This window comes from Choloepus didactylus, chromosome 19, assembly GCF_015220235.1.
Source record: "Choloepus didactylus isolate mChoDid1 chromosome 19, mChoDid1.pri, whole genome shotgun sequence".
Lineage (NCBI taxonomy): Eukaryota > Metazoa > Chordata > Mammalia > Pilosa > Megalonychidae > Choloepus > Choloepus didactylus.
The window spans coordinates 7,738,395-7,762,687 of NC_051325.1; the positions used below are offsets into that span (position 1 = coordinate 7,738,395).

At 39.1% G+C, this 24,293-nt stretch overlaps 1 protein-coding gene across 1 annotated transcript in view; it reads right to left on the bottom strand.

The window, feature by feature from the left end:
- ZNF337 (zinc finger protein 337) overlaps positions 1 to 24,293 on the bottom strand; it is a 79,422-nt gene that overhangs the window by 13,695 nt on the left and 41,434 nt on the right. The window contains 1 exon segment of the mRNA XM_037811977.1: positions 4,463 to 4,589. Within this exon segment, the coding sequence (XP_037667905.1) occupies positions 4,463 to 4,589 (127 nt within the window).

Here is a 24,293-nt window from a genome sequence, read left to right on the forward strand (position 1 = left end):
TGGGAAATTATGGTTTCTTCAATAAATGGTGCTGGGAGAACTGGATATCCATATTCAAAAGAATGAAGGAGGTTCCCAATCTCACACCATATAGAAAAATTAACTCAAAAGGGATCAAAGGCCTAAATATAAGAACCCAGACTATGATGCTCCTAGAAGGGAAACATCTACAGAATCTTATATTAGGCCATGGTTTCTTAGACTTTACACTCAAATGCAAGCTACAAAAGAAAAAAAGCAGATAAATGGGACTTCATCAAAATTAAAACTTTTGTGCATCAAAGGACTTTGTCAAGAGGGTAAAAAGGCAGCCTACTCAGTGGGAAACCACACAGCCAATAAAGGTTTAATATATAAGGAAATCCTACGACTCAACAATAAAAATACAATCAAATTTAAAAATGGCCAAGAGAATGGAATAGACACTTTTTCCAAAGAGGATATACAAATGGCTAAAAAGCGCATGAAAAGATGCTCAGCAACACTAGCTATTAGGGAAATACAAACCCAAACTACAATGAGATATCATTTCACACCTACTAGAATGGCTACTACTACAAAAACCCAGAAAATTACAAGTGTTGGAGAGGATGTGCAGAAATAGCAACACTCATTCATTGCTGTTGGGAGTGTGAAATGGTGCAGCCACCGTGGAAGACAGTTTGGCAGTTCCTCAGAAAGTCAGTATAGAAGTACCATATGACCTGACCATCCCTCTAGTAGGTATATTCCTAAAAAGAATTGTAAGCAGAAACTCAGACATTTACATAACCATGTTCATAGCAACATTATTTATAACTGGCAAAAGGTGGAAGCAATTCAAGTGTCCATCAACTGATGAATGGATAAAGAAAATGTGGTATATACATGCAACTGAATATTATTTAGCATTAAAAAGGAAAGAAGTTCTGGTTCATGCAATAATATGGATGAACCTTGAAGACTTTACATTGTGTGAAATGAGAACAGACACAAAAGAACAAATATTGTATGATCTTACGATATGGAATAATTAGAATAAGTAAACTCAGAGAGTTAGAAACTAGATTATAGGCTGGGTTGGGGGTAGGAAATGGGGAGTTAATGCTTAATTTGTACAGAATTTCTATTTGGGTTGATTGTAAAGTTTTGGAAATGAATGGTGATGATGGTAGCACCACATTAAAAGCACTGAATTATATATATGAATGTGATTAAAGGGAAATTTTAGGTGTTATATATGTTACTAGAACAAAAAATAAGAGCTAAAACATAGGACTGTATAATACAGTGAAGCCTATTGTGGACTATAGTTAACAGTACAATTATAAAAATGTTCTTTCATGAATAATAACAACTGTACCACACTAATGCAGGATGTTAATAAGAGGGTGATATATTGGGGGAAAAATACATCCTAATATAAACTGTGAACTGTAGTTAATATTACAGTTATATTCTTTCATCAATTGTAACAAAGCTACTGCACTAATGCAAAGTGTGTAATGGGGGGCAGTATATGGGAATGTAGATTTCACATGATTTTTCTGTAAACCTACAATTTCTCTAATTAAAAAAGTTTTTAAAAAAGCTAATGTAAATTTGGTACATATTATTAAAAATAAAATTAAAAAATACAAAATACAAAACTGATGGAAAAACTAATGCTAACCATCTCTGGAGAGGAAATATTTACACTTGGATAGAGGATAATAAAAAACATCGCTTGTTATTTATGAGTATATAAAACCAAACATTCATATCAAGAAAGGCAAATCTAAAATTAAAAGAGAAGCACAAATTGGTAGAAAATATTACTAGTACATATACATAACCATTAATGTGCTTATTATTTAGAAAAAATATATTTGGTTGGCCTTGTAATGTCATCTTAGAGTTACCAATCTGATAAAATTAGAGGTTAACTGCAGTGAATTCAAATCAAATAGGGACTTTTCACTTTCCTGCTGCCTCAGCATTCTTGAGGTCTGTAGTAACGTCAGGGGTTTTTGCAGTGTCATGATGCCTCAGTATCTTTTACCCTACCCTTAGGTCCCTCACTGACCACACCCAACACCTGCTTATAGAAGATAAGCAGCTTTCCCCTCTCTTCCCTGTGTCCTCTCTGGGTCTGTGCCCCACAAAAGTCAAATACAAATACCCCAATCATCACTCTTCCTTGGCCAACTGCTACAGCCCCCTCACCCCGATAGCACTATAAAGGTATATCCCCAGGTATATTATAACATTTTGCTCCCTGCCTGCTTGGTTGAGCCTATGCTCCTGATATATTTCCATGCATGACTCTGTGAGGCCTGCCACTCCTCTCTGTTCTAGGACCCGTAAGAGCTAATAAACTTTTCTTTCATACATCTCTTGTATCACTCACCCTTGCTGCATCTGACTGCCTATATAAACATCCTTATGATATCCATTATATAAATTGATGAGGTGACATGATTTTCTGCCATGTGCAGAAAATGTACAAGATTTACAATTTTATTGCACTAGAGGAACATTAAATACTTTCATCTCTATTTTAAGTCTGAATTCAGCATTCTTTTTTTAACTCACTGCCTATATAAACCCCGGCTTCTCATAAATGCTTCGAACCAGCTTTGTTATTCTACTGCTACCCCAGTTAATGAATTAAATAAAACCCTGACAGGTACTCACTTATTTGTATGAGAACTTATGGGCTAAAAATTTGAGTAATGACATTATATTAAACATTCACTTTCTGAGAAGATGGTTACAAAAAAGAAGTCCATTTTTTTTTTTTTAACGCATGCTCCTTTCCAATTGTAAGCCTTTTATTTCTTTTTCTTGCCTAATTGCTCTGCCTAGCACTTCCAGTACAATGTTGAATAGCAGTGATGATAGTGGGCATCCTGGTCTTGTTCCTGATCTGAGGGGGAAAGTGTTCAGTCTTTCACTGTTGAATAGGATGTTTTTATATATGACCTTTATTGTTTTGAGGAAGTTTCCTTCTTTTCTGATTTTTCTGCGTGTGTTTATCTTGGAAGGGTTTTAGATTTTGTCAAATGCTTTTTCTGTATCAGTTGACATGAGCATGTGATTTTTTTCCCCTTTATTTTCTTAAAGTGGTGTATTACCTTGATTGATTTTCTTATATGGAACCACCCTTGCATTCCTTGGATTAATCCCACTTGGTATGGGGTATACCAATATAACAGTATTCTTTTAATTTGCTATTGGATTCAATTGCTAATATTTTATTAAGAATTTCTGTATCAGATGGCAAAGTTCCTGTTGTATACGTAATTCCACAATTAAAAATCAAACAGAGCAGCTAAACAGACACTGACAATTAATGTGAGACATGATCATGGACTAGATCTAATAATGGAGGAGAAAAGGCCCAAAAGGACATTATTGGGACATATGAAAACAATGGGAATATAGACTGAAAGTTTTATAGCAATATTAAAGTTCTTGAACTTGGTAACTGTATTTAAGGTGGTTACATAAGGAAATACCTTTATTCTTAGGAAATGTACATGGAAGTATTATGTGTTAATGAACATGAGGCATGTAACCTATTCTCAAATATAGAAAATTGAGAGATAAACAGAGACAGATCTGGAGTGAGTTATTTGAAGTTTTCTGTATGGGATTTGAATTATTTTTGAAACTGTTTTGTAAGTTTGAAATCACTGCAAAATAAATAGTTTAAATAAAAAAAAGTGAAGGTAATGGAAGAAGAAAAAATGATCGGCAGGGCAGTACTTATGAAGTTAAGAAGAGGAGAAACCCGGTAGTATCTAGAAGGGGCCACACACTTAGAATGAGAGTGAGAGAGAAGGTGGCTAAATGAGAGGCAGGAAGACTTCCCAGGAGAAGAATGAGTCAAGGGATCCAATACAGCTCCTCTCCAGGCAAAGTCAAAAGGCTGGAAGGAGACTGCATCAGGCAGTCTTAGCCACAGCCAAGGAGGCAAGAGAACACTGTCTTCCCCCACACCACACACAAGCCTCCTCTTGCTGAAAGGCTGAGGGCCCTGTCCTGCTGAACAGGGGTCCAGCTGACGTTTCCTCTCCTGTCTCCAAGGCTCTTCCCCCTGCTCCAGCCGGGTGATGAGTTCTGGTTTGGAAAAGGGAATGCCTGCTTGCAGGGGAAAACAAATGAGGTGACTCTTGGGTACAGGCTCGAGGGCTATTCACTGGAACCAGACTGAGTGGGGACCACAGGGTGGACCGTGGAGACCTTGGACCTCAGAGGGTGAGTTCTTGGCTGCTGGAGGGGCTTTTGGGTCAGAAATGCAGCATGTTGGCTCCATCCATGCTGGACAGATAAACATCTGCCACATTTAGAGCAGACAACTGAGGAAAGAGGACTGCAATTGAGGGTTATCAACCAGCATGAACTGTCCCTGATCTAGAACTTCCCTAGGGATGCCCAGCTCTAGGCAAATATCAGAAGCTCAGTAGGGAATGTGTCATGTTGGAGAAGGAATGCTTACCCACTGAGACCAGTATGCTGTATTTCTCCAGCATCCCTTCTCTGTACAGAGTCCTCTGACCAGGGCTCAGCAGCCTCCACTCCTTCTGGGTAAAATCCACAGCCACATCCCCAAAGGCCATGAGAGCCTGCAACACAGAACATAGCCCTGTAACCCAGAGCCAGTCGTGTCCTTGGAGAGGCATGAAGATGGCAGGCCCTTGCTTCTGGTGCCATGTGTCCCAAGATACCTGTCTCTAACCAGTCCTCTCATTTATGAACCTCCTACACCCAGAGCCTAGGCAGGCTTTTATTGAATTTTCATGGAAAAAAATAGAGTTCCAATCGTTGTGGAGCTTTGAAGGCAGAAGAAGAAACTTGAAAATTAAACAGTATAGAATAGCGTTTATAGGCACAGAAATTTAGCAATAGCCTGGTCTGTTCAATCCTTTTAGTCAAAGCACTGGATGAAATGCCCAGAGCCACTCACAGGAATGGAAGGACTAACCTGCAACCAATCTGTCCTTCAGCTCCCACGGTGGGCTGACTTACACCCCTTCCCCATGGGGCTCTTAACCTTTCTCTGGCCTGAGGGCCTGAGTGGGCCACAATGAAGAAAAGGGATCAGAGTGGCCTGCATTAGAGCCCATCTCTGCTCCAAGCAGTGGAAATTTGACACAGGTTGAGTGCCCTCTCTGTGCTTCAGTGTTCTCAGTTGTGAAATGGGATGAACCCAGAGCTCACCTTGAGGGCGATCACTGAGATGACTTGGGTAGCTGCCTGTACTCACCATTGCTGCTCAGGAACAACCACCCTGGCCTCTGTAGAATTCACCCACTTTACTTTGTACCTCCTTAGCTTTCTGTACTGCAGACTTCTTTATTCTCTTTTATCTCTCTCCCCCAGCAGAATGTAAATTTCATGCTGTTCATGCTGTTTCCCCAGCACACGGAATATAGACTGTACATATTAGGCACTTATTTGATTGAATGACTATATGCTTGTAATTACCTGATTGAAAAAGCCTCAAAGGGAAGCCCATGCCACCTAAAAATCTGCACTCTGGAGTGCTGGGCTCCATGAAGTCCTGGGAAGGTAGAAGGTTTGGGGGGGGTGGTGTCTTGGAAGGGAGAGGGTGTAAAGCTCAAGTGAGTCTGGTGACTAGTTCTGGGAATCTTGTTAGTTTCATACTTACCAAACTTTTGTTTGAATCATTTAAAATTTGGGATTGCACATGAAAATCCCAAGTCCTGGATCCCACGGAAAAACCATAGATCTGACTGCATAGGACTTGCCTGTCTGCAGAACTTCATCTGGCAGGAGGTGAGCCTAGCTAGTGGCCAATGGCCCAGATGTGAACTCTATAGCTCACCAGTCTGTATCTGGTAAACTTTGCTTAGACAACATGCCTATTTTTCACCCTCTGCTTCAGAACAGCCTCCATCCTTGGGTACTAGACTTGAGTCCTTCGCTGTAAGCTTTGGTTGTGCCCCTGTGAGGACATGGGCTTTATTGAGGAGCCCTCCAACACACTAACTGCTCACCTGACAGCATGCCCTTTCTACCTTGGCTGGCTCAGGAATGGCTTTAAGACCCATTCCTAACAGTAAGAGTCAGCCCTTGCTAGATGATACAGTCTAAAATCATTAATAGAAAAGTACAGACTAGAAGGTTGTGATTTTACTCCTGGCTGCACAAACCCTCACTTGGTGTGCATGTGTGTGTGTGCATGTGTATATATATGTTTATGTACACACACATATATTTATATGTTTACATTTTCCATTATGAATGCTCAGGCCCCAACCCAAACCAAATAAGCAGAAACCTTGGGGAGGAGTCTTAGAACTGGTATTTTTAAAAGCTCCTAGTTACAGAGCAAGATGGGAGAACAGCCATCTCCAAATTCCCATCCTTCCACAGAAAGATCTCCCCAAAACAAGCAGAAATTGTCACAAGCAATTCTCTCAAAACTCAAAACAATCAAAATTTTGGATTCCGTGGTGCTTTTACTAGCCCTTGCCCCTCTCTTCTGGTTTGCTAATGCTATTATGCAAAATACCAGAAATGGATTGGATTTTATAAAGGGGATTTATTTGGGTACCAAGTTACAGTCTTAAGGCCATAAAAGTGTCCAAGGTAAGACACCAACAATTGGATACCTTCACTGAAGGATGGCCATTGGCATCGGAAAACCTCTGTTTAGCTCGGAAGGCACGTGGCTGGGGTCTGCTTACTCCCAGGTGGCGTCTCAAAATGGTGTTCTCCAAAATGTTGCTCTTGGGGTGTTTTGTCCTCTCTTAGCTGCAGCTGCTCCTTCTGTCTGTGAACACTTTTATATGGCTCCAGTGATTTAATTCAGACCCACCCTGAATGGGTAGGGTAACACCTCCAAGGAAATTATCCAATCAAAGGTCTCACCCACAGTTGATTTAGTCACATCTCCATGGAAACCCTCAATTAATAGGTTCCAACCTAATCAACACTAATATGTTAGCCCCCACAAGATTGTATCAAAGAACATGGTGTTTTAGGGGGACATAATACATCCAAACTGGCACCCCCTCCCACTCTCCAGAATGTGGCATCAGTTTACTTTCTCTGCATGTGACCAGGACCCCTGGATCTGGAGGGAGAAGAGCACACTTTATTCACGAATTGGTTTGTATATCTATTCTAACTCATCTGGTGGCTACCTGAAGAACTGACCCAAGGTGTGCACCTGCTTCATCTATCCTTGAACTCACTTGTGATGGAGAAGTGGCAGGAATTGCTCAAAAACATTAAGGAATAGTTCAAACTGCAGTTACCTGGTGTTTTAGTTTGCTAATGCTGCTGGAATGCAAAACACCAGAGATGGATTGGCTTTTTAAAGGGGGTTTATTTGGTTACAAAGTTACAGTCTTAACGCCACAAAGTGTCCAAGGTAAGTCATCAATGATTGGGTACCTTCACTGGAGGATGGCCAATGGTGTCTGGAAAACCTCTGTTAGCTGGGAAGGCACGTGGCTAGCTTCTGCTCCAAAGTTCTGGTTTCAGAATGGCTTTCTCCCAGGATGTTCCTCTTTAGGCTGCAGTTCTTCAAAAATGTCACTCTTAGTTGCACTTGGGGTATTTGTCCTCTCTTAGCTTCTCCGGAGCAAGAGTCTGCTTTCAATGGCCGTCTTCAAACTGTCTCTCATCTGCAGCTCCTCTCTCAGCTCCTGGGCATTCTTCATAGTGTCCCTCTTGGCTGTAGCAAGCTCCCTCCTTCTGTCTGATCTTATATAGTGTGCCAGTAATTTAATTCAGACCCACCCAATGGGCGGGCCAACACCTCCTTGGTAATTATCCAATCAGAGTCATCACCCACTGTTGGGTGGGGCGCATCTCCATGGAAACACTCAAAGAATTACAATCTAATTAACACTGATAGGTATGCTCACACAAGATTACATCAAAGATAATGGCATTTGGGGGGACATAATACATTGAAACTGGTACACCTGGGGTGAAAGGTAACAGTTGAGACATACAAAACAGAGCCTGGGACCCAAGAAAAAAGCTGGGCAGTATTTTCATCAGGGAATTAGGGCATTCAGGAACACCTCTGTATATGGAAACATTGAGAAGGCCATGGTACAAAACAAGGGCTATACATATGCTCAGAAAAGTCTTGAAAAGACCCCAAGCTTTCACCTTGGGCTGATTTCTTGGTTTAGTGCAAGCCTGGCTAAGTGTTTTAGGGAAGTCCCAGCATAGAGCCAATCTGAAAAGACTGGAAAAGATGTTTTTTTGTTTGTTTATTTCTTTGTTGGTATGTTTGCTTTTGCTTTTTTATTTTGGTTTCAGTTAGTTGCAGGCATACCTCAGAGATATTACGGGTTTGGTTCTAGACCACCTCAATAAAGTGAATATCGCAATAAAGCAAATTACACAAATTTTTGGTTTCATGGGGCATATGAAAGTTATGTTTACACTATAATGTAGTCTAGTAAATGTGCAATAGTATTATGTCTAAAAATAATGTACATACCTTAATTTAGAAAAATACTTTATTGCTAAAAATGCTAACCATCATGTGAGCCTTCAGTGAGTCATAATCTTTTTGCTGGTAGAGGGCCTTGCCTTGATGTTGATGGCTGCTGACTGATCAGGGTGGTAGTTGCTAAAGGTTGTGGCAATTTCTTAAAATAAGATAACAATGAAGTTTGCACCATCAATTAAATCTTCCTTTCATGAAAGATTTCTCTGTAGTATGTGATGCTGTTTGATAGTATTTTACCCAGAGAACTTCTTTCAAAACTGGAGTCAATCCTTTCAAAACCTGCTACTGCTTTATCAACTAAGATTATGTAATATTCTAAATCCTTTGTTGTCTTTTCAACAATGTTCACAGGATCCTCACCGGGAGTAGATTCTATCTCAAGAAACCACTATCTTTGCTCATCCACAGGAAGCAACCCCTCAATTGTTAAAGTTTTATCATGAGATTGCAGCAATTCAGTCAATCTTCAGGGTCCACTTCTAATTCTAGTTCTTATACTATTTCCATCACATATGCAGTTACTTCCTCCACTGAATTCTTGAACACCTCAAAGTCATCCATGAGGGTTGTAATCTTCTTCCAAACTCATGTCAATGTTGGTATTTTGAGCTGCTCCCATGAAGGTTTTTTGATTTACCTTGCCCATCAGAGGAATCACTATGGCAGCTATAGACTTACAAAATGTATTTCTTAAGTAACAAGACTTGAAGGTCAAAATTACTCCTTGATCCATGGGCTGCAGAATGGATGTTGTGGTAGCAGGCATGGAAACATTAATCTTGTACATCTCCATCAGAGCTCCTGGGTGACCAGGAGCATTGTCAGTGAGCAGTAATATTTTGAAAGAAATCTTTTTTTCTGAGCAGCAGGTCTCAACAGTGGGCTTAAAATATTCAGTAAACCATGTTGTAAACAGGTATGCTTTCATACAGGCTTAATTTTTCCATTTATAGAGCACTGGCAGAGTAGATTTAGCATCATTCTTAAGGGCCCTAGGATTTTCAGAATGATAAATGAGCACTGGCTTCAACTTAAAAGTTACCAGCTGCATTAGCCCCTAACAAGAGAGTCAGCCTGTCCTTCGAAGCTTTTAAGCCAGGCACTGACTTCTCTTTAGTTATGAAAGCCCTAGATGGCATATTCTTCCAATAGAAGGCTCTTTCATCTACACTGAAAATCGATTGTTCAGTGTAGCCACCTTCATCAATTATCTTAGTTAGATCTCCTGGATAATTTGCTGCAGCTTTGACATCAGCACTTGGTGCTTCACATTCCACTTTTACGTTATGGAGACAGCTTCTTTCCTTAAACCTCATGAACCAACCTCTGGTAGCTTCAAACTTTTCTTTTCCAGTTTCCTCACCTCTCTCAGACTTCATAGAATTGGAGTTAGGGCCTTGCTCTGGAGTAGGCTTTGGCTTAAGGGAATGTTGTGGCTGGTTTGAGTTGCTATCCAGACCACTTTCTTTGTATTAGCAATAATGCTGTTTTGCTTTCTTATCAATAATGTTTTCACGGAGCAGCATTTTAAATTTCCTCCAACAACTTTTCCTTTGCATTCACAACTTGGCTAACTGGTGCAAGAGGCCTAGCTTTCAGCCCATCTTGGCTTTTGACATGCCTTCTTCACTAAGCTTAATCATTTCTAGCTCTTGATTTAAAGTGAGAGATGTGTGACTCTTCCTTCACTTGAACACTTAGAGGCCATTGTAGGGTTATTAACTAGCCTAACTTCAGTATTGCTGTGTTTCAGGGAAAAGGGAGGTATGAGGAGAGGAAGAGAGACAGAGGAAGGGCAGGTTGGTGGAGCAGATTTCAACAAAAATTACAAGGCATACAGATAAACAGAAAAGGATGATGTATTCAAAACAAAGCAAAACAAAACAAAATAAAGTCTTAGAAACCATGCATGAGAAATGAGACATGGGACATACTATGTCAACAATACACCTCAAGTTTTAGCCAGAGAAGTTAGGGAAGAAAAAGAAATAAAAAGTATCCAAATTGTAAAGAAAGAAGTAAAACTACCTCTATTTGCAGATAAAATAATCGTATAGATAGGCAAACCCAAGTAATCCACAAGAATGCTACTAGAGTTAAAAAAAATTCAGTAATCTTGCAGGGTACAAGATAACAGAGAAAGGATTGTGGGACGATCGCAGAGTATGGAGCTCCAGGGCTTAGTCCTTCCACCAAAACAACTATTGTACAGGCAGGAACTGCCTAGAACAACTATTTGGAAACCCTGAGGCCAGAAGAACACTATCAGCATCCAGGGAAGAGCGGGAGGAAGAGGCTGATAAAGTACAAAGAACAGTAAATAGTGCTCTCAATGCAGCAGCTCCTGCAGCCGTCCCCCACTCTTGCAGCAGGCCACTGTGGGGTTCAGTTCTTGGCTAGCTCACTGATAACAGAAATGGATGTAAAAATCCTCTTCCCCAAGACCAGGGGTGGGTTAGGCCATTTACTGCTCAAAGCCTTTGAGTAGAGAATTTGTGTCACTGGAGGTCCAGCTGTGAAGGCAGTCATTGTTCCAAACTGCCCAAATAAAGGTGGTGGCAGGCATTGTTTCAACCTGCCCAGACAAACACAGCAGTACGCATTTTTCAAATCTGCCCTGGACAGAGGCAGTGATAGTGGAGACTTATGGAACCTGCATTTCTTCAGGGCTGCTAGGGACAATTAGTGGAAGGGTTGCATTTGCTGGGCAGGCCAGGAAAGCTGAGCTTTCGGGAGCCACTGGAGAAGATTTTGGCACCATTCCTGATACCCGCCCAAGGGCACTTTGGAGCAGGTTTGCCCCTCTACATGGATCCCTGATCCTGTTTTGGTTGGGAAAAACTGACTTGGGAAAGTCCTTTCTGGCCTGCTCTTCCTCTCAGAATTTGCCCTCCAGGCAAAAGTAGCTTCAGACAATGAAAGGAGTGTAAGAAACTAAAGAGGAACACAGTCTGGGGCAAAGGAAGAGGATAAAAATCTAGAAAACACTGATGAAGACCAGACTGTGGATATACCAAACAAGACTTAAAAAAAAAAAAGATTGTAAAAATGCTCAAGTAGATTAAGGAAATTTTAAAAAGGACCAAACAGAACTACTGGAGTTGAGGACCTCAAAAACTGAAATGAAAAATTCCCAGGAGGGTTTTAAGAGCAGATTGGAGCTGGTAAAAGAAAGAATCAGTGAACTGGAAGACAAGACATTTGAAATAAATCAAGCTGAGGAAAGAAAAAAGAATTATTAAAAACAAAAATAGCTAAAGACACCTCTGGGACACTATCAGTGCACCAATATAAACATTATGGGAGTTCCAGAAGGAGAAGCAAGAGAGAAAGGGGCAGAAGAAATATTCAAAGAAATGACAGAGAACATCCCAAATTTAGCAAAATAACCAAATATGCACATCTAAGATCAGAGAAATACACCCTGTCATCCAGTGACCATACTATTGAATGCAAAGGACAAGGAGAGAGTTTTGAAAGTTGCAGGAGAAAAGCAACATGTTATGTACAAGGGAGTCCCATTTGGATTGAGTGTCAACTTCCCCTCAGAAATCATGGAGGCAAGAAGGCAGTGTGTTGAAATACATGAACTGCTGAAAGAAAACAGCCAGTCAAGAATTTCATATCCATTGAGACTTTCTTTCAAAAATGAGGGAGAGACTAAGACAGTCTCAGATACACAAAAGCTGAGGGAGTTCTTCACCACTAGACCTGCCCTACAAGCAATGCTAAAGGGAGTTCTTCAGCCTGAAAGGAAAGGACACTAGACAGCGGTTCAAAGTGGCATAATGATATAAAGACCTCCAGTAAAGGTAACCATTTGGTAATTATAAATGCCAGTATTATTGCAGTTTATTGTTTGGTATGTAACTCCACTTCTTATTTCCTATAGGTGCTAAAATGCAAATGCAGAAAACTAATGTTTGATCTATAGTTGTGGATGTACAAAGTATAAAGATATAAGTGGTAACAAGTACAAAAAACAAGGTGGGGGGGACAGAGGGATACAGTAAAAATACATGTGCTTCTGAAGTAATTGAAGTTATGTTGGTATCAAACCAAATGTGATTGTTATACGTAGAGGATGTTAAATTTTAACCCCATGGTAACTACAAGGAAAAGAGATAAAAAAAAAAAATCCCAATAGAAAAGAGAAGGCACTCAATATGGTATAACACACAAATACACACACACAATAAATATTAAAAAGTAGGCATTAACAGAAGAATTGAGGGGCAAAAAAAAGCTAAATAGCAAAATAGAAGAAAGTTCCATATTATCAATAGTGACTTTAAATGTAAATGAATTAAATTCTCCAGTCAAAAGGAACAGTTTGACAGAATGGATAAAAAAGTAAGACCCAACTATATGCTGTTGTCAAGAGGCTCACCGTAAAGTCAAATACACAAGTAGGTTGAAACTGAAAGGATAGAGAAAATATACCAAGCAAGTAGTAACCAAAAGAGAGCTGGGGAAGCTTTACTAATAGCAGATAAAACACTTTAAGTCAAAAACAGTTGTGAGGGACAGAGATGGTCACTATATACTATCGGGGACAATCAAACAAGATGTAACAATTATGATATATATATGAACCTAACAGTAGAGCCCCAAAATATATGAAGCAAATACTGACAAGATTTCAAGGAAGAAATTGGCAGTTCTACATTAATAATAGATGACTTAAATACACCACTTCCATAAAAAAGGATAGAAAACTTAATCAGATCATCAGTAAGGAAATACAAGCCTTGAATGGTACTCTAAATCAACCAGACTTAGCAGAAATATACAGAACACTTAACCCAAGAAAAACAGAATACACATTCTTCTAGAGTACACATGGATCATTCTCCAGGTTAGATCACATGATAGGTCACAAAACAAGTCAGAATAAATCTTAAAATATTGAAAACATACAATGTATACTCTCCAGCCATAATAGAATGAAGCAAGAAATCAATAACAGAGGGAGAAATGGAAAATTCACAAATACGTGGAAATTAAACACTCTTGAAAAAGCAATGGGTTAAAGAGGAAATCAGAAGTGAAATTAGTAAATATCTTGAGGTGAATGAAAATGAAAATATAGCGTACCAAAACTTATGGGATGCAGCAAAAGTCATGTTGAGAGGGAAATTTATAGCTCTAAATGCTACATTAAGAAAAGAAGAAAGACTTCAAATCAGAGATCTAACCGCAAAACTGGAAGAACCAATTAAAAAAGAGCAAACTAAGCCAGAAGACAACAGAAGGAAGGAAATAACAAGATTAGGGTGGAGATAAATGAAATAGCAAACAAAACAAAAACAGACTCAACAAAATCAAAAGTTTGTTCTTTGAAAAGATCAATAAAATTTACAAACCCTTAACTAGACTGACAAAGAAAAAAAGAGGATACGAATAATGAAAATAGAAATGAAAATGGGGACATTATTACTGACCCCACTGAAATAAAAAGGACTATAAGAGGATACTATGAACAATCGTATGCTAAAAAATTAGATAAACTAGATGAAACTGACAAATCCTTAGAAACACAAACTGCCTACATTGACTCAAGAAGAAATAGATCTCAACAAATCAATTACTAGTAAAGAATTGAATTCAGTAATCAAAAACCTCCCAGCAAACAAAAGCCCAGGACCAGATGGCTTCACAGGGAAATTCTACCAGGTATTCCAAGAAGATTTAACTCCAATTCTGCTGAAACTCTTCCAAAAAATAGAAGAGAAGGGAACACTCCCTAATTCATTCTACAAGGCCAACATACCATCATACCAAAGCCAGATAAAGATACCACAAGAAAAGAAAACTAAAGACCAAAATCTCTTATGAATATAGATGGAAAAATCCTCAACAAAATATTAGCAAACCAAATTGAACAGCATGTTAAAATAATTATATACCAAGATCGTGTGGGATTTATCTCTGGTAATACAAGGCTTTTTCAACATAAGAAAATTGATTAAAGTAATATACCCCATAACAGAATGAAGAAAAAAAAAATGATCTCAATTGATGCAGAAAAGTCATCTGACAAAATCTACAAACCTTCTTGATAAATACATTTGGAACTCTAGGAACATAAGGAAATTTCCTGAACGTGATGAAAGACATATATGAAAAGCCCACAGCTAACATCCTACTTAATGGTGAAAGATTGAAAGCTTCCCTTCTAAGGTCAGGAATAAGACAAGGATGTCCACTGTCACCACTGTTTATTCAACATTGTACTGGAAATTCTAGTCAGAGCAACTGGTCAAGAAAAAGAAATAAGAAGTGTCTAAATCAGAAAGGAAGAAGTAAAACTTTCTTCATTTGTAAATGATGTGATCCTACATGCAGAATATCCCGAAAAATCCATAACAAATGAATTCAGCAAAGTGGTAGGGTAGAACATCAACACCCTCAAATCAGTAGTATTTATACACACAAGCAATGAATTGGAAGAAATGAAGAAAAACATTCCATTCACAACAGCAAATAAAAGAATCAAATATCTAGGAATCAATATAAATTTGGTTAGATTTATATGTACAAGGATATAAAGGACTTGTACACAGAAAACTACAAAACATTGCTAAAAGAAATCAAAGAAGACCTAAATAAACAGAAAGACATTCTGTGCTCATGGACTGGAAGACTAAATATCATTAAGGTGTCAATCCTACCCAAGCAATTTATAGATTCAATAAAATCCTAATCAAAATTCCAACAACTTACTTTGCAGAAATGGAAAAGCTAATCAAATTTACAAGGAAAGGTAACAGGCCCTGAATAGCTAAAGCCAATCATGAAAAAGAAGGAGGCTGGAGAACTTCCTTATCTTAAAACTTATTACAAAGCCAAAATAATCAAAACATCAAGGTACTGGCACAAGGACTGAAATAGACCTCTGAAATTGAATTGAGAGTTCAGTAATAAGCACTCACATTTATGGCCAACTGATTTTTGACAAGGATGCAAAGACTACTCAATTAGGAAAGAATAGTCCCTTCAACAAATGGTGCTGTGACAACTGGATTGGCATTTGCCAAAAAAAAAAAAAAAAAAAAAGGACACCCCCGCCCCCGACTTTACTAATACCAAAATGAACTTAACATGGATCGAAGACCTAAATAAAAGAGGAAGAAGTCACCAACCTCCTAGAAGAAAATGTAGGGAAGCATCTTCAGGACCTTGTGTAAGACAATGGTTTCTTAGACTTTACACCCAAAGCACAAGCAACAAAATAAAAAAAATAGATAAATGGGACTCATCAAAATTAAAAACTTGTGCCTCAGATGACTTTATCATGAAACTAAAATGACAATTTACATAATGGGAGAAAATATTTGGAAACCACATATATGTTAAAGATTTAATATACAGAATACATAAAGAAATCCTCCAACTTAACAACAAAAACAAACAATCCAAGTAAAAAATGGGCAAAAGAGGCGGGGCAAGATGGCGGACTGGTGAGCTGTATGTTTTAGTTACTCCTCCAGGAAAGTAGGTAGAAAGCCAGGAACTGCGTGGACTGGACACCACAGAGCAATCTGACTTTGGGCATACTTCATACAACACTCATGAAAACGTGGAACTGCTGAGATCAGCGAAATCTGTAAGTTTTTGTGGCCAGGGGACCCGCACCCCTCCCTGCCAGGCTCAGTCCCGTGGGAGGAGGGGCTGTCAGCTCTGGGAAGGTGAAGGGAGAACTGCAGTGGCAGCCCTTATTGAAAACTCACTCTACTGATCCAAACTCCAACCATAGATAGACTGAGACCAGACACCAGAGAATCTGAGAGCAGCCAGCCCAGCAGAGAGGAGACAGGCATAGAAAAAAACACAAAAACTCCAAAATAAAAGCGGAGGATTTTTGGAGTTCTGGTGAACATAGAAAGGGGAAGGGCAGAGCTCAGGCCCTGAGGCTCATATGCAAATCCCGAAGAAAAGCTGATCTCTCTGCCCTGTGGACCTTTCCTTAATGGCCCTAATTGCTTTGTCTCTTAGCATTTCAATAACCCATTAGATCTCTGAGGAGGGCCCTTTTTTTAAATCCTTTTTTCTTTTTCTAAAGTAATTGCTCTAAGAAGCCCAATACAGAAAGCTTCAAAGACTTGCAATTTGGGCAGGTCAAGACAAGAGCAGAACTAAGAGAGCTCTGAGACAAAAGGCAATAATCCAGTGGCTGAGAAAATTCACTAAACACCACAACTTCCCAAGAAAAGGGGGGTGTCCGCTCACAGCCATCATCCTGGTGGACAGGGAACACTCCTGCCCATCGCCAGCCCCATAGCCCAGAGCTGCCCCAGACAACCCAGTGTGATGGAAGCGCTTCAAGTAACAGGCACACACCACAAAACTGGGCATGGACATTAGCCTTCCCTGCAACCTCAGCTGATTGTCCCAGAGTTGGGAAGGTGGAGCAGTGTGAATTAACAAAGCCCCATTCAGCCATCATTTCAGCAGACTGGGAGCCTCCCTACACAGCCCAGCAGCCCAGAACTGCCCTGGGGGGACGGCACTCACCTGTGACATAGCACAGTCATTCCTTAACAGAGGACCCGGGGTGCACGGCCTGGAAGAGGGGCCCACTTGCAAGTCTCAGGAGCCATACGCCAATACCAAGGACTTGTGGGTCAGTGGCAGAGACAAACTGTGACAGGACTGAACTGAAGGATTAGACTACTGCAGCAGCTTTAAAACTCCAGGATCACCAGGGAGATTTGATTGTTAGAGCCACCCCCGCTCCCTGACTGCCCAGAAACACGCCCCATATACAGGGCAGGCAACACCAACTACACACGCAAGCTTGGTACACCAATTGGACCCCACAAGACTCACTCCCCCACTCACCAAAAAGGCTAAGCAGGGGAGAACTGGCTTGTGGAGAACAGGTGGCTCGTGGACGCCACCTGCTGGTTAGTTAGAGAAAGTGTACTCCACGAAGCTGTAGATCTGATAAATTAGAGATAAGGACTTCAATTGGTCTACAAATCCTAAAAGAACCCTATCAAGTTCAGCAAATGCCAAGAGGCCAAAAACAACAGAAAATTATAAAGCATATGAAAAAACGAGAAGATATGGATAACCCAAGCCCAAGCACCCAAATCAAAAGACCAGAAGAGACACAGCACCTAGAGCAGCTACTCAAAGAACTAAAGATGAACAATGAGACCACAGTACGGGATACAAAGGATATCAAGAAGACCCTAGAAGAGCATAAAGAAGACATTGCAAGACTAAATAAAAAAATGGATGATCTTATGGAAATTAAAGAAACTGTTGACCAAATTAAAAAGATTCTGGACACTCATAGTACAAGACTAGAGGAAGTTGAACAACGAATCAGTGACCTGGAAGATGACAGAATGGAAAATGAAAGCATAAAAGAAAGAATGGGAAAAAAAATTGAAAAAATTGAAATGGACTTCAGGGATATGATAGATAATATGAAACGTCCGAATATAAGACTCATTGGTGTTCCAGAAGGGGAAGAAAAGGGTAAAGGTCTAGGAAGAGTATTCAAAGAAATTGTTGGGGAAAACTTCCCAAATCTTCTAAACAACATAAATACACAAATCATAAATCCTCAGCGAACTCCAAATAGAATAAATCCAAATAAACCCACTCCGAGACATATTCTGATCACACTGTCAAACACGGAGAAGGAGCAAGTTCTGAAAGCAGCAAGAGAAAAGCAATTCACCACATACAAAGGAAACAGCATAAGACTAAGTAGTGACTACTCAACAGCCACCATGGAGGCGAGAAGGCAGTGGCACGATATATTTAAAATTCTGAGTGAGAAAAATTTCCAGCCAAGAATACTTTATCCAGCAAAGCTCTCCTTCAAATTTGAGGGAGAGCTTAAATTTTTCACAGACAAACAAATGCTGAGAGAATTTGCTAACAAGAGACCTGCCCTACTGGAGAAACTAAAGGGAGCCCTACAGACAGAGAAACAAAGAAAGGACAGAGAGACTTGGAGAAAGGTTCAGTACTAAAGAGATTTGGTATGGGTACAATAAAGGATATTAATAGAGAGAGGGGAAAAATATGGCAAACATAAACCAAAGGATAAGATGGCTGATTCAAGAAATGCCTTCACGGTTATAACGTTGAATATAAATGGATTAAACTCCCCAATTAAAAGATATAGATTCGCAGAATGGATCAAAAAAAATGAACCATCAATATGTTGCATACAAGAGACTCATCTTAGACATAGGGACACAAAGAAACTGAAAGTGAAAGGATGGAAAAAAATATTTCATGCAAACTACAGCCAAAAGAAAGCAGGTGTAGCAATATTAATCTTAGATAAAATAGACTTTAAATGCAGGGATGTTTTGAGAGAGAAAGAAGGCCACTACATACTAATAAAAGGGGCAATTCAACAAGAAGAAATAACAATTGTAAATGTCTATGCACCCAATCAAGGTGCCACAAAATACATGAGAGAAACACTGGCAAAACTAAAGGAAGCAATTGATGTTTCCACAATAATTGTGGGAGACTTCAACACATCACTCTCTCCTATAGATAGATCAACCAGACAGAAGACCAATAAGGAAATTGAAAACCTAAACAATCTGATAAATGAATTAGATTTAACAGACATATACAGGACATTACATCCCAAATTACCAGGATACACATACTTTTCCAGTGCTCATGGAACTCTCTCCAGAATAGATCATATGCTGGGACATAACAAGCCTCAGTAAATTTAAAAAGATTGAAATTATTCAAAGCACATTCTCTGACCACAATGGAATACAATTAGAAGTCAATAACCATCAGAGACTTAGAAAATTCACAAATACCTGGAGGTTAAACAACACACTCCTAAACAATCAGTGGGTTAACGAAGAAATAGCAAGAGAAATTGCTAAATATAGAGACGAATGAAAATGAGAACACAACATACCAAAACCTATGGGATGCAGCAAAAGCAGTGCTGAGGGGGAAATTTATAGCACTAAACGCATATATTAAGAATGAAGAAAGAGCCAAAATCAAAGAACTAATGGATCAACTGAAGAAGATAGAAAATGAACAACAAAGCAATCCTAAACCAAGTAGAAGAAAAGAAATAACAAGGATTAAAGCAGAAATAAATGACATAGAGAACAAGAAAACAATAGAGAGGATAAATATCACCAGAAGTTGGTTCTTTGACAAGATCAACAAGACTGACAAGCCCCTAGCTAGACTGACAAAATCAAAAAGAGAGAAGACCCATATAAACAAAATAATGAATGAAAAAGGTGACATAACTGCAGATCCTGAAGAAATTAAAAAAATTATAAGAGGATATTATGAACAACTGTATGGCAACAAACTGGATAATGTAGAAGAAATGGACAATTTCCTGGAAACATATGAACAACCTAGACTGACCAGAGAAGAAATAGAAGACCTCAACCAACCCATCACAAGCAAAGAGATCCAATAAGTCATCAAAAATCTTCCCAGAAATAAATGCCCAGGGCCAGATGGCTTCACAGGGGTATTCTACCAAACTTTCCAGAAAGAACTGACACCAATCTTACTCAAACTCTTTCAAAACATTGAAGAAAATGGAACACTACCTGACTCATTTTATGAAGCTAACATCAATCTAATACCAAAACCAGGCAAAGATGCTACAAAAAAGGAAAACTACTGGCCAATCTCCCTAATGAATACAGATGCAAAAATCCTCAACAAAATCCTTGCAAATCGAATCCAAAGACACATTAAAAAAATCATACACCATGACCAAGTGGGGTTCATTCCAGGCGTGCAAGGATGGTTCAACATAAGAAAATCAATCAATGTATTACAACACATTAACAAGTCAAAAGGGAAAAATCAATTGATCATCTCAATACATGCTGAAAAAGCATTTGACAAAATCCAACATCCGTTTTTGATAAAAACACTTCAAAAGGTAGGAATTGAAGGAAACTTCCTCAACATGATAAAGAGCATATATGAAAAACCCACAGCCAGCATAATACTCAATGGTGAGAGACTGAAAGCCTTCCCTCTAAGATCAGGAACAAGACAAGGATGCCTGCTGTCACCACTGTTATTCAACATTGTGCTGGAAGTGCTAGCCAGGGCAATCCGGCAAGACAAAGAAATAAAAGGCATCCAAATTGGAAAAGAAGAAGTAAAACTGTCATTGTTTGCAGATGATATGATCTTATATATAGAAAACCCTGAGAAATCGATGATATAGCTACTAGAGCTAATAAACAAATTTAGCAAAGTAGCGGGATACAAGATTAATGCATATAAGTCAATAATGTTTCTATATGCTAGAAATGAACAAACTGAAGAGACACTCAAGAAAAAGATACCATTTTCAATAGCAACTAAAAAAAATCAAGTACCTAGGAATAAACTTAACCAAAGATGTAAAAGACCTATACAAAAAAACTACGTAACTCTACTAAAAGAAATAGAAGGGGACCTTAAAAGATGGAAAAATATTCCATGTTCATGGATAGGAAGGCTAAATGTCATTAAGATGTCAATTCTACCCAAACTCATCTACAGATTCAATGCAATCCCAATCCAAATTCCAACAACCTACTTTGCAGACTTGGAAAAGCTAGTTATCAAATTTATTTGGAAAGAGAAGATGCCTCGAATTGCTAAAGACACTCTAAAAAAGAAAAATGAACTGGGGGGACTTACACTCCCTGACTTTGAAGCTTATTATAAAGCCACAGTTGTCAAAACAGCATGGTACTGGCACAAAGACAGACATATAGATCAATGGAATTGAATTGAGAACTCAGAGATAGACCCTCAGATCTGTGGCCGACTGATCTTTGTTAAGGCCCCCAAAGTCACTGAAGTGAGTCATAATGGTGTATTCAACAAATGGGGCTGGGGGAGTTGGATATCCATATCCAAAAGAATGAAAGGGGACCCCTATCTCACCCCCTACACAAAAATTAACTCAAAATTGACGAAAGATCTCAATATAAAAGAAAGTACCATAAAACTCCTAGAAGATAATGTAGGAAAACATCTTCAAGACCTTGTGTTAGACGGACACTTCCTAGAATTTACACCCAAAGCACAAGCAACAAAAGAAAAAACAGATAAATGGGAACTCCTCAAGCTTAGAAGTTTCTGCACCTCAAAGGAATTTCTCAAAAAGGTAAAGAGGCAGCCAACTCAATGGGAAAAAATTTTTGGAAACCATGTATCTGACAAAAGACTGATATCTTGCATATATAAAGAAATCCTACAACTCAATGACACTAGTACAGACAGCCCAATTATAAAATGGGCAAAAGATCTGAAAAGACAGTTCTCTGAAGAGGAAATACAAATGGCCAAGAAACACATGAAAAAATGTTCATCTTCACTAGCTATTAGAGAGATGCAAATTAAGACCACAATGAGATACCATCTAACACCTATTAGAGTGGCTGCCATTAAACAAACAGGAAACTACAAATGCTGGAGGGGATGTGGAGAAATTGGAACTCTTATTCATTGTTGGTGGGACTGTATAATGGTTCAGCCACTCTGGAAGTCAGTCTGGCAGTTCCTTAGGAAACTAGATATAGAGTTACCATTCGATCCAGCGATTGCAGTTCTCGGTATATACCCAGAAGATCGGAAAGCAGTGACACGAACAGATATCTGCACGCCAATGTTCATAGCAGCATTATTCACAATTGCCAAGAGATGGAAACAACCCAAATGTCCTTCAACAGATGAGTGGATAAATAAAATGTGGTATATACACACGATGGAATACTACATGGCAGTAAGAAGGAACGACGTTGTGAAACATATGACAACATGGATGAACCTTGAAGACATAATGCTGAGCGAAATAAGCCAGGCACAGAAAGAGAAATATTGTATGCTACCACTAATGTGAACTTTGAAAAATGTAAAACAAATGGTTTATAATGTAAAATGTAGGGTAACTAGCAATAGAGAGCAATTAAGGAAGGGGGAACAGTAATCCAAGAAGAACAGATATGCTATTTAACGTTCTGGGGATGCCCAGGAATGATTATGGTCTGTTAATTTCTGATGGATATAGTAGGAAGAAGTTCACAGAAATTTTGCTATATTATGTAAGTTTCTTGGGGTAAAGTAGGAACAGGTTGGAAGTAAAGCAGTTATCTTAGATTAGTTGTCTTTTTCTTACTCCCTTGTTATGGTCTCTTTGAAATGTTCTTTTATTGTATGTTTTTCTTTTTTGTTTTTTTGTTTTTTTGTTTTTAATTTTTTTTTTTCCATACAGTTGATTTAAAAAGGAAGAAAAGGTTAAAAAAAGAAGGAAAAGAAAAAAAAGGAAAAAAATATGTAGTGCCCCCTTGAGGAGCCTGTAGAGAATGCAGGGGTATTGGCCTACCCCACCTCGATGGTTGCTAACATGACCACAGACATAGGGGACTAGTGGTTTGATGGGTTGAGCCCTCTACCATAGGTTTTACCCTTGGGAAGATGGTTGCTGCAAAGGAGAGGCTAGGCCTCCCTATGGTTGTGCCTAAGAGCCTCCTCCCGAATGCCTCTTTGTTGCTCAGATGTGGCCCTCTCTCTCTGGCTAAGCCAACTTGAAAGGTGAAATCACTGCCCTCCCCTCTACGTGGGATCAGACACCAGGGGAGTGAATCTCCCTGGCAACGTGGAATATGACTCCCGGGGAGGAATGCAGACCTGGCATCGTGGGACGGAGAACATCTTCTTGACCAAAAGGGGGATGTGAAAGGAAATGAAATAAGCTTCAGTAGCAGAGAGATTCCAAAAGGAGCCGAGAGGTCACTCTGGTGGGCACTCTTACGCACACTTTAGACAACCCTTTTTAGGTTCCAAAGAATTGGGGTAGCTGGTGGTGGATGCCTGTAACTATCAAACTACAACCCAGAACCCATGAATCTCGAAGACAGTTGTATAAAAATGTAGCTTATGAGGGGTGACAATGGGATTGGGAAGGCCATAAGGACCACACTCCAGTTTGTCTAGTTTATGGATGGATGAGTAGAAAAATAGGGGATGGAAACAAACAAACAGACAAAGGTACCCAGTGTTCTTTTTTACTTCAATTGCTCTTTTTCACTCTAATTATTATTCTTGTTATTTTTGTGTGTGTGCTAATGAAGGTGTCAGGGATTGATTTAGGTGATGAATGTACAACTATGTAATGGTACTGTGAACAGTCGAAAGTACGATTTGTTTTGTATGACTGCATGGTATATGAATATATCTCAATAAAATGAAGATTAAAAAAAAAAAGATACCATTTTCAATAGCAACTAAAAAAATCAAGTACCTAGGAATAAACTTAACCAAAGATGTAAAAGACCTATACAAAGAAAACTACATAACTCTACTAAAAGAAATAGAAGGGGACCTTAAAAGATGGAAAAATATTCCATGTTCATGGATAGGAAGACTAAATGTCATTAAGATGTCAATTCTACCCAAACTCATCTACAGATTCAATGCAATCCCAATCCAAATTCCAACAACCTACTTTGCAGACTTGGAAAAGCTAGTTATCAAATTTATTTGGAAAGGGAAGATGCCTCGAATTGCTAAAGACACTCTAAAAAAGAAAAACGAAGTGGGAGGACTTACACTCCCTGACTTTGAAGCTTATTATAAAGCCACAGTTGCCAAAACAGTATGGTATTGGCACAAAGATAGACATATAGATCAGTGGAATCGAATTGAGAATTCAGACATAGACCCTCAGATCTATGGCCGACTGATCTTTGATAAGGCCCCCAAAGTCACTGAAGTGAGTCATAATGGTCTTTTCAACAAACGGGGCTGGGAGAGTTGGATATCCATATCCAAAAGAATG